General features: G+C 38.6%; 1 protein-coding gene across 1 annotated transcript in view; it reads right to left on the bottom strand.

Annotated features, from left to right (window-relative positions):
• The window catches only part of LOC107734142 (neuronal tyrosine-phosphorylated phosphoinositide-3-kinase adapter 1-like), a 45,312-nt gene that overhangs the window by 15,676 nt on the left and 17,358 nt on the right, over nucleotides 1-12,278 (bottom strand). The window contains 1 exon segment of the mRNA XM_016546006.1: nucleotides 585-831. Within this exon segment, the coding sequence (XP_016401492.1) occupies nucleotides 585-769 (185 nt within the window). The 5' untranslated portion in view covers nucleotides 770-831.

Here is a 12,278-nt window from a genome sequence, read left to right as displayed (position 1 = left end):
ACTACCAAATTTTGCTATATGTTTGATTGCATCATATAATAATTGTTGTTAATAGTGTTCATCGTCTGTTTGATTACGTCTTTAATTGATTTTTCCGTACATTTCTGCCATATGTACATTAACTGACAGTCGCCACTGATATGCTACCACTAAATATTGTAGAAACCTAATTTGCTGTAAAGTTGCTTTGCAACGATTTGTATCGTGAAAAGCGCTATACAAATAAACTTGAATTGAATTGAATCAGGCGGAAAGATGATTTGGATGCTTTGCATAAATGATGAAAGACAAATGTCTCTATTTCAAAGTTAAGACTACTCTTAATCGTGTCATATTCATCCATCTCGCTCCCTCTCTCTTCTCCTTTATAATCTTTTTCATTCTAATCTTCTCCTTCAGTTTCACCATTTTTTCACCTTCCCTATAGATTTAGGATTTTACTAATCTTCCCCTTGCTCCCTTCTTTCCTTTACCTTTCATTTAAGCTCTGGAAGGCATCTCTGTAACCTCTTCTATCCTTCTCTCTCCTCACAAATTTCTTCATTCTCCTACAGCAGGCTCACAGATTTCTTTCTTTCTTTTACCTTTTCTTGCCCTCCTGATCTCTGTGTCTCCAATCCAGTCGACTTTTGCGGTACAAAAGGTTCATGTCGCCACAGGAACGCTCCTCCTCACAGCCAATAACAGCGCAGTGCAGCCACTGGCCCCGCCTCTCTATGTCACGCAGGAAATTCTCCACCGCCACATCCTGGGCGGAGCCAGAGCTCATGGTATAGAGGACCAATTAGGAGCAGGGGGAGGGATTTTAACGCTTTCCCCCGTCCCTGTTATCTGTAAAAGAGCAAAATGCAGGCACTTGGTTAGTAGTTTGCATTTTCAAAAGTATGCAAATTCATTCCATTCTTTCTGATAACATAAAATCCCAACCGTCCAAACTGAACTGAAACAATTAACACAGCACAGACGCTTCATGAAAGTGCTTTACTCAGCATTCTCTACACCTATACTCTGCATTCCCTAGTGCTGTTCATGTTGTTCTTTTTTAATGTGGAAAAGGGAAGACAGTTTGGACTAATTGTCCATAATAGAGGCTCAAATGCACAAGTCCCTTCTCCCCCTGGACATAAGCGGTTTATATTCCCCTATGATCATAAGTGGGATTGCAAGCACATTTCCATAAAAATTTCATTAGGACCTTCATTTTTACGCTCTATACAAGGTTCAGTTTTTCCAATGACATTTCTAGTTGTTTGTGATTACTAGACTAAATGAATTAAAATGTAAAAATGATTGCGATTTGTTACTAAAAATACTGAAAATAATTTTTGTTAATTGAAGTAAAGCTGAAATAAAAAAAGAAATATTATATAACTTATTAAACAAAAAGAAATATTATGAAATAAAAAAAACTTTAGAAAATTAGAAATGCTGCCTTGGCAATTAACTGAAAAATGAGTTCAAGTACTAAAATTACAAAAACTGAATTAAAAAAGCTAAACAGAAATATAAAAAAAACTAAAAATAACAAAAGCACATGTCAAAATTACTACAACTTGAACTAAAATTAAAATAAAAACTGAATGTCAAAATAATAAATACCATAACAAAATATAGTACTAAAATAACACTTTTATTCTCTCACAAATAAGACTTCTATACTACACAAACCAAGTCTGTAAAAATGACAGATGAATCTGTGCCAAAATACAATGAATTTTCACATTCGTATATCACAATATATGATTGTTTGCATTTCTGATTGTTTTTTTTTTTTCTTTTACAACAGGTCTGCAACCCACATAGGGGAAACACTGTTATATTCTCTTTTTATTTGTAAATAATTTTTCACACTTTCACTTTCAGATCTGTCTTGCACATTTACACATCACACGTGTGATATAAAAGGAGAGAAAACCTTAAGTTGTGACCTGAAATCATCACCACTGCACTTTCAATTTCATCTTCATCATAGTAGCCTGCAAAGGGCATCTACCATCTCTCTCTCTCTTTCAGAGGAAGATCTGAGTAAGTGTGAGTGGCTCAGTTGGCTGCAGGCCCCCGGGCTGGCCCGGCTGTGCCTGTATAAATCTGCAGTCTGTAATGCAGCCTGTCACATATAGTACACAGGCATTCTGGCAGGAGAGAGAACAAGCTAGCCAGAGAAGAAGAGAGAGAGAGCGAGCACGTTCGAGCTGCTTGTTGTGGGGCAGATATTGTACAGAGTGCTCAGAGTTTGAGCGCCGGGTAGTATGAGAGAGTTCTGATTGGCTAAAAAGGATACAGCTGTCAACTGCTGTGCTTTTCCAGTGTTTTTCCAGCACAGAGAGAAAGAGAAAGCACAGGTGAGGGAGATAGATGGGGACTGAGAGAGATAGAGAGCAATGACAAGAAGGTGAGTGGGTTAGCTGAGTATGTTGCTGAATGTGCAGGTGTGTGTACGCTGAGTGCATCAGCAGTATTGCTATGTAACAGGAATATAGCTGGACTCCAATGTTTCCATACAGTTTTAGTGTCCTATAGACAACAAACACATTTAATATACACACAAACACATCACATTATGATTCATTTGCATCCAGGCACCCACTTATGCAGTCATGCATCACTAACCAGTTCATAAAGTCACACACAACCAAAGGTATTATTTGGATCACACGTGCAGTTTAACTTCCAGTCTTTGCCTAACTCAAGGAAGAGCTATGAATGAAAAATAAATGAATTTATATAATTACTCATTAAACCCATGCCTGCAAGTTAAACTTCATAGTAAACTGGGTCAGATCTTACAGTAGAGGGGAGCTAGAGATGAACAGTGTTGGGGGTAATATATTACAAGTAACGCAAGTTACGTAATCAGATTACTTTTTTCAAGTAACTAGTAAAGTAACGCATTACTTTTTAATTTACAAGAGAATATCTGAGTTACTTTTTCAAATAAGTAACGCAAGTTACTTTTTTTTTCAATTTATTGATTGACAGCTCTCCTGTCCCCATATTGAGAGAAATCAGAAGATGTTACTGTAGTTCTAAAATAAATATGAATATGCATTAATTCATCTCACTAACAAACAAAAAAACACAGATTCAGTGTTCCTCAAAATGAATAAAAATAATGCAACACAGAATATGACGCAAACCTGCAATAATTAATTTTTTATTTTAAAAACAAACAAGCAAGCCCTGTCCAGATTTAAAAAGTAGCGCAAAAGTAACGTAACGCATTACTTTCCATAAAAAGTAACTAAGTAACGTAATTAGTTACTTTTTTTATGGAGTAATGCAATATTGTAATGCATTACTTTTAAAAGTAACTTTCCCCAACACTGGAGATGAATATGGAGCTATACAGAGTGTCATAGATGTATACGGCTTATATTATAATATATGACTCAAACTTTTTATGTACACCAACTTAAACTGCATTACATTGATGCTTTACCAACAGAGATATGATACCTGGCAGAGAAAACAGAGAAACTGATCAATGACTCAAAAACACAGAACCAATACACTGATGGATAGAGATTCTGATGAAAGTTTTGGCAGAACATATTCATACAAACTTGCCAATAAAAATTGTATATAGATAAACATCTGATTTCATCATTCCTTTGCAAACAATTTCTTGGAGTCGAGCTTCTGCTTACTATATATCAGGGGTAGCCAATCCTACTACTGGAAGTTTCTAGTGATCCTGAAGACCTTGATTTAGCTGTTTCAGGTGTGTTTAATTGGGACTAGAGCTAAACTCTGCTGGAAGGTGGCTTTCAGAAGCAGGATTAGACAAACCATTGGCTTTGACATTTCTGTATGTGGCTTTAACAGCTCAGCCACATCAGTATGAGGATGCTTCAACTGAATGGTTATACCTGGCAAGATATACCAGGACAGCTCTCTTGTTCAGGGGCTTGTACCATGATGGTGGCTGAACAAACTCAGGGTTACAGGATTAGTTTTGAACCGACAAAACCAAACCAATCCAATCTGGCTTTGTTGGAACCATGACACTGATCATCAGTTTTTTTCTGTCAACTCAGGCTTTCATCCTGAGTTTATGAAGCACATACACATGAAAGTGTGACATCAGTAATGAACAGCCAATCACATGCCTTGAAACTGTGATTCACTTCTCGTGACAGAGTCAGTGCGATTCATTGCCAAAGATTAAAACATTGAAAAATATGAAGAATTTAAACAAATTTGCACAGCCTTAGCAAATGTGTTTAGCTGTGGAGCATAAGTTATTATGGCGATGAACATCACTTAAAGCCACTTTCATGGTGCTAAAACCCAGAGTTGGCACAAACTAAAATGAAGTGTATAGCGCTAGTTCTGGCAGGTCTCGTGAGTCAAGCTTGCATCAGCTGACTCTCAGCTGATCCACATCTACCTGTAGGAATACGACGCCTATCACGGCATTCCTATATAAGGTCTATTCAGAATAATTCAGCAGCTTTATCGCTTGCTCAGGAGCAAATTAGATGGTGAATTCCGTCTCTATAGGAAGCGTATAATCAGGAATTTTGCAAGAGGTGTTAGTTTCCCACACAGTTTCTCATTAGATTCAAGTTTGTAAACTTGAATGCAAATTCACCACGTTGATTGATATGAGCTACAAGGAAATGACCTGAGCAAGCACCTCTTCTTGCAATACATCATTGACATGGACTCTTTGCCCGCAAATCATCGCTGAAATTGTGCTAATGTGACTGCATCAACAACACTTTGCACGAGATCTGCCTTCCCCACTGGAAGTAAGATATCAAGAAGGGGATCAAGCATCCACGTATTATTACACCCTTTATTTATCGCTCAATGTCTTCACGAAGCTAAGCTAAGTTTCTTTTTTTATTCTCATTGCTAATGCTATATTGGAAAAAATGATATATTGGCAAATATTGCTCGTTGTTTAAGGCTAGTTGTTCAGTAACATGTTTGTTGCTAGGCATACTGTTGCTTTAGGCTTATTGGTTGTATTTCGACATGCTGGTACCTAGTTAAACTTACCACAGAAAAATGCTTGTTTTTAAAGCTGTTTAATTCTATCTGATATGACACAGGCTTGCTGCTTAAGGCTCATCTAGTATTGGGAATGTAGTTTTTTTAAACTTTTCCAACTATTATTGCCAACATTCTGTTTAAGTCAGCGACATGCTTGCTTAAGCAGTTAGACATTTCTGTAATTTCTACAGTTATTTACTGTATATCACCCAGTATAATACTACAAATTCGCTTTACAGTAAGTAACTGTAATACACTTTGCATCATGGGAATTTTCTGTGACGTCAAACCCCACATACAGTGACTTACAGTATTTTTTAAAATGGCTGTATACTACTGTATTTGCCGTAACGGTCTCTTTGGCGCCATTTTATTGAGGCTGCTTTATTTTCCTCATTTCTCACAGTTGGATTGACAAGATTTGACTTACACCGTGTCTACAACGCCGCAACAGCTTGGGACTGACTACACTGGATGTTACATCGCTTGTAATGATTGGAAAACCAGCGCGGTAGCGCCGCGGGTTTTGCCCGGGGATGAACCCGCGAGAGTGGAAGAGTTCCGGAGAACATCTGCGCTGTGTGTCGATGCACCTTACGAGAGAATAAGACCAGTAAGCAAGGTAAAAAATATATGTACATTTGTCTGTCTGTTTGTGTCAACATTTTTGCACACCAGTTTAACCTAGTAACATTTACCCGTCAACATAGCGGTAACAAACTTTACTATGGTAAACTGCGCTGTCGTTTCAAACGACTTTTGTCAGCTTATTGAATTACCGAATTAAAATTACTTTTAACGAGCAACGCTTATCTTGTATTAACATTGTAACTAATGTGAAATTTTGTTCAGGTGTTAGTAGTTAATGTTGGCCAGTAGCCTATTGAGAAAATAAAATCGTATGTTAGTTAGGTTAAACTAGTTTTATGGCTAGCTGCCCGACATGCTTGCTTAAGCAGTTAGACATTTCTGTAATTTCTACAGTTATTTACTGTATATCACCCAGTATAATACTGCAAATTCGCTTTGCAGTAAGTAACTGTAATACCCTTTGCATCATGGGAATTTTCTGTGACGTCAAACCCCACATACAGTGACTTACAGTATTTTTTAAAATGGCTGTATACTACTGTATTTGCCGTAACGGTCTCTTTGGCGCCATTTTATTGAGGCTGCTTTATTTTCCTCATTTCTCACAGTTGGATTGACAAGATTTGACTTACACCGTGTCTACAACGCCGCAACAGCTTGGGACTGACTACACTGGATGTTACATCGCTTGTAATGATTGGAAAACCAGCGCGGTAGCGCCGCGGGTTTTGCCCGGGGATGAACCCGCGAGAGTGGAAGAGTTCCGGAGAACATCTGCGCTGTGTGTCGATGCACCTTACGAGAGAATAAGACCAGTAAGCAAGGTAAAAAATATATGTACATTTGTCTGTCTGTTTGTGTCAACATTTTTGCACACCAGTTTAACCTAGTAACATTTACCCGTCAACATAGCGGTAACAAACTTTACTATGGTAAACTGCGCTGTCGTTTCAAACGACTTTTGTCAGCTTATTGAATTACCGAATTAAAATTACTTTTAACGAGCAACGCTTATCTTGTATTAACATTGTAACTAATGTGAAATTTCAGATGATACAACATAATGCACTGCAAAATGTCCTAAGACAGGAGAAATGAAGATGCACTGTTCCAGCATTGGAAGACTGTATTTACAAGTGTTATGCATGCAATGTTTTAAATAAAGAATTTGATATTTTGTAATTATTGTGTCTGTTTTAATTGAATGCCAGTAGTACCTATGTAGCGTAAAAATAAAATGAATTCTATATAAAAATGATCAAATGTAATGAAATATATAAAAATTAATTAATTACGGTAGTATACTGATGAATTAGATTTTTTACAGTAATTTACTATAAAAATTACAGTTTGCAACTGTAAACCAAATACAGTTTTCTACTGTAAATCTTAATTACAGTAACTTACTGGCAACAGTGTTGCCAGTAAGTTACTGTAAAAACCCTTTGAAATGTCTAACAGTGTATTAAGTGTATCGGTAACATGGTTGTTACTTAACGCACAGTATGTAATTTCGCTACTAAAGGTTGTTATTCAAATGCTATCAATGTTATGTGGATGAGGGCAACATGCTTGTTGCTAAAATTCGGGAATTGACCATATGCTTGTTGCTTAATCTTTTCAGGTAACAGTTACTGTATGTATTAAAGGGGCATGATGCTCTTCTCAGTCGCTTATTAAAGATGAGCATCCCTCCGCTGCTGCTCCTCTTCTGTAATGGGCATGCTGCTCTTCGCTGCTACTCTCCTCCTGTAAGGGGCATGCTGCCCCAGTCTCTGCTATTTCAGAAGGACATGATTTTTTCAGATTTTCCATCAATTTGTGGTTGGGGGTGGGATTGGCCTATGGTTCGTGTTGGGGGGGTTATTGCTGCTCTCCCTGTTCATTCATGACAGGCTGCATGGATGGGGAGGGAGTTTTTTGCCCAGAACAGAACCATACCGCCAAATCCAAACTGTATGGTAAGTGTCAATCATAATTTGATGATAGTGGTCCTGACAGAACTGAAACTTAGCTGGTTTAGCTGGCAAAACCGGCTTCATGATATAGGCAAAAGATGTCAACATTATCATGTTCTCTACAAATACAAAAAACTGCACAAAATAAATACAACATCTGTGTGATATAATTCAAAGATAAGCAAATTAAGTTTGAAAAATTTCGAAAGTGCTCACTTCCAGCAACTTCCTCTAAATATGTCTCCACCTAACCTGAACTACACCCTTTAATCAACACTTAATGCTTTGTGCTCAATATACAGCTGTTCTGCTGCCCACAAAACAACTTCATGTATCTTAAAGCCTCTCTGTATCAACAGAACATAACATCAGAGAGGAAATGTTAAGACAACCAGGTTCTAGTAGTAGTAGTAAGTAACTATGGTCAACTGGTACAACTGGGCCATTTGTCTCAGGCCTGGGCTTGAGGGGGGCCTGGACTGGATTACAGGGAATTAAAATCTCTTTGCTAAATCACTAGGACAAGACAAAGACAACAACAAAGAAACAAAAAATCAGTAAACTACAATAAATAAATGAATATATAAATAAATATATAAATATACAAAACAAGAACAAAATTATCACTAACCATCACAGAAACAAGTGTAAAATCATTTTCCAAAAGAGCTGCCCTTAGCATCTTTTACAAGTGCTATAAATTTATTTAGTGAGAAAGGCACATACAGTTTTAAGGTTTTCCTGTATTGTTCAAGGTTGCTGGGCATTAAACTTTAAGCCTTTTTCCCTACTTATGTCTGAACATGTGGAACAGTCACAAGGTACAGTGCATATAAAGTGTAATGGTGTGTTTGATAGCCACAACCGGTAATAAAATGAAAGGCACTATGAAAAAGAGCACCTAGCTATATTAAATGTTGTTCATGTATAACATTTATCACCCCTAAATCACTTCCCCTGTAGGCCTCAGGAAATACAGCACCTTTCTCCATACAGTATTCCTCTGGAATTTCTGTCACCACAAATCAGCAAACACATGAATGAACAGTTCAATCTGTAACATATGCAATTTTACCACCTCCTCATCTTCCTCAATCCTCCCCCACACCCTCCTGCCTCTGCACTCACTGCCGAAACAAACACAAAGGCACAGTGAAACACTTTGAAAGTGGCCATCATTTGCAACTCCACCAGCACTAATTCTACCCACTGCATGGTCCTGTCATCTACCTCACAGATGACTGTCTCAGATCAGAACATATTCTACTTGTTCTGGAGGTTTTGAAACTGTCATTCATTCACTTCTGATCTCCAGACTGTAATATTTCATTCTACCTGAACTTAACGTTCTACCTGAATAACGGGAACAACCAATTCAGCTGGAGAGGGTCACTCTGTTCACTCTAAATGCTAAGCACTTGAATAACACAGGGATTAATGCCTTCTTTTGTGCTTCCAAACAGTGTTCATTTAGTTGACGAATAATTTTCGTCATAATGTTCGTCAACGAAATTTTTTTCACTGACGACATGGAGACGATAACGAACTAAAACTCTTTTTAAATGACAAAAACTTTTTGAACGAATAAAAACGAGACAAAAATGTTAGGGAGGGACGATTTGGGAAGAGATAAATTCAAATTCAGAAAGAACCTGCTGCGTGGTTAGGAGGTTAGATGCGTACATATGAACCGGCGGGACATAAGCTAAAATACACTTGCAGCATAAAACGTTAAAAAATTTCAGTATGTGGGAGTAAGAGAAGAGCAGACATATGGATAAATTTGACGATGCAAGAGAGAACTCAATTCGGTCAGGTGTTCTGACAAATAAAGCTACCTATCAGATTATGCTACCAACACTATTTATCCTACTGTAAGGGTAGGTTTAGGGTTGGGGTAGGTGTACATGTTAATAAAGCCTCACACCCTATTAATACCATGCTGGAAGCAAAATCTGATAGGTAGCACTTTTTGCTATCGAATTATGCTACCATCTGTTTTAATGGGAGGTAGCAAAATCTGACAGGGTAGCACAAATCGTCAGAACACCGGTTTTCAGAGAGCAGACACTGAAGCATACACACACAGAAAGAGCGTCTCACAGCGCGCGAGTACTCTTTCGCGTCGCATGAACAGAGAATTACACACAAAATTATGTCGAATTGTCCGTTTTGACGAGTATTCACGTAAAAACAATTGATATACACACACAGAAAGAGCGTCTCACAGCGCGCGAGTACTCTTTCGCGTCGCATGAACAGAGAATTACACACAAAATTATGTCGAATTGTCCGTTTTGACGAGTATTCACGTAAAAACAATTGATTACATCTTAAGTGAACGTAAACAGCAGGGAGAACGTGTATCAGTATATTACCATCCATTGCAGCTGTCCATTCGGTTTTAAAAGGATAGCAGCCTAATTTAGTTGATATTAGTCCGAGTCATTGATGTTAATCAAGCAACAAAAAAAGACAAAATCACTCACTGCTCTTGACTGAAAAACTTTAGTAGCCCTAAAGATCAATCTAAATTTACTTACAGAAATAAATACGTCTGCTTGAAAGAATGAAGAATATGGTAAGCAAGTTGCTACAAAGAATGCATAATTAGCCTGTATAACCATTGGTATTTCATTAACTGGACTCCGCTTCACGTGTTAGAACGAGCCGTTTTAGGTAGGTGTGGCTGACTCTGAACTTTTATAAAGAATATCTCTTTGGATTTGAGACTTTAGTCTTTGCAACTTTACAGATCTTCTTTAGGCACCAAGAGCTTGTAACACTCCAAAGAGAAAGGAAAAATTGAAATCGCATCATATGACCCCTTTAATTTTAACAAAGGCATGTTGTGTGTCACCGCAGTTAAATCGGTGTCTATCATGATAAAACCTTAATATCAAACCTATATAATGAGTTTGGAAATTTTGGAGAAATGCTTAATAAATGCATTACACTGTAACTAAACCCATTAGATTTAAAATCTTAATGATATAAAATCTTATGATATTTAGTCGACTAAAACTAGACTAAAACTAAAAACAATTCAGGTGACTAAAATATGACTAAAACTAAATGGCATTTTAGTCAAAAGACTATGACTAAAACTAAATCAACATTTGGTGTCAAAATTAACACTGCTTCCAAACCAGATTACTGTCCTCCAATGACAGTTTTTCCACTCACTGCTATGCTGATGACTCAATTCTTTATATCATCCCAAGGTCCATCTATCTGCAACCTCAGAATCTAAAGGTGAATCTCAACCAGTGTGAAGGCAATTTCCAGGAGTTTCCATCTATAACACTCTAATAAGGTTCCAATAAGCTTTATAGCACGGCAGTCTACACAATGCTCTTTCCTGTCATCTTAAGGAACCGAGGTTACATTAGTACATTCCCTTTCAAAAATGGTCTCTCACATTGTGCTTTGGGGAATGTATCCAATAGTGCCGTGCTATAAATAAGCGCAGAGCTAAGCATGAAGACACTCTGCGAGCCCAGCCTCAGAGTGCCCACAATAAGGGCTCCTAAGAAGCATGAGCTAATATTGAGAACCAGGTCCTAAGGCCAGGGTCTACATCACTAAGACCTTTTCCACTTGTAGCTGATCAAGGGAACTAGGCGGACAAGATCCGTGCCTGAAGGGCAGGGGCATCCAGGTTATAAAACCTTGTGAAGGTTGACTGCAAAAACCAGCTGGCTGCCGCATAGATATCACCAATTGAAACTCAGCTGGACCAAGCCCAGGAGGAGGCCGTTCCTCTGGTGGAGTGGGCCCTCACTCCAATAGGACACCATTCCACTGGGGCATAAGCCAAGGCTATAGCATCTACTATCCAGCGGAGTAGACTCTGCTTCGTAACTGGCAGCCCTTTAGAGCAGCCTCCGAAGCATGCAAGCGCTTGCAGATTTTCCACTTGCTTGACTGATGCTAAACCCAAAAGGAGGGCAGTCTTAAGCGACAGGGGCCATAAGTCGTCCGCGAGGTGCAGCTCAAAGGGGGGACCTCCCTGAGGACCGTAGAAAATCTCAGGTCGGCACAGTACGAGGATGAGGTGGATTTAATCTCCAATAGGGCTAATTAACGGCACAATATATCGTTTCAGCATCGATATCGCGATGTGCGCATCCGCGATAGTCACATCGCAGGATGTGCGATGTTTAGTATACTGATCGTTATATTTATACTGATCATTTTCGCGACACCTGTCGCGTCACGCCGCCCCGCGCTGTCTACACTTGACGCGACAAAGTGACCGTTGCAAATCCTTTGAACTTTGTGTCAGTTCGTCATAAAAAGAACGAGGGATTTACTCTCGGGGATTTGTCGTGCTGCGCCGCGCCGCATCCAGCGTAGACAGCGCTGATTATAATGGGTTCTATAGTGTTTTGTTGCATCGCTCCATGCCCCTCGCATCCGGTGTAGACACGGTGAGAGCCACGCAGATGCACTTGCACACTGAATTCCGTTCACTTCCGTGTCTATTTGTGCCTAAAATGACACATACGCACGAAACTATGTCAAAATGCATGTCTCTGCAAGTATCCTTGTAAACACAGTTGCTTATGGCTTAGGTGAAGGTAAACAACTGAGAAAGAAAATGGATGTGTAACAGTATATTGGTTCACAGCAGTTTAATGTTCCTAAGGCTTTCTGTCCTGAATGTTAATCAAACAGCAAAACACAGAAAAAAAACACTTTTGTAGCTTTAACACAGATTTATTA

The sequence above is a fragment of the Sinocyclocheilus rhinocerous genome, unplaced genomic scaffold, assembly GCF_001515625.1.
Source record: "Sinocyclocheilus rhinocerous isolate Xijiao unplaced genomic scaffold, SAMN03320098_v1.1 scaffold1121, whole genome shotgun sequence".
Classification (NCBI taxonomy): Eukaryota; Metazoa; Chordata; class Actinopteri; order Cypriniformes; family Cyprinidae; genus Sinocyclocheilus; species Sinocyclocheilus rhinocerous.
Note: the sequence above shows the minus strand (reverse complement) of the source record. Positions and strands in the feature narration are given on the sequence as shown.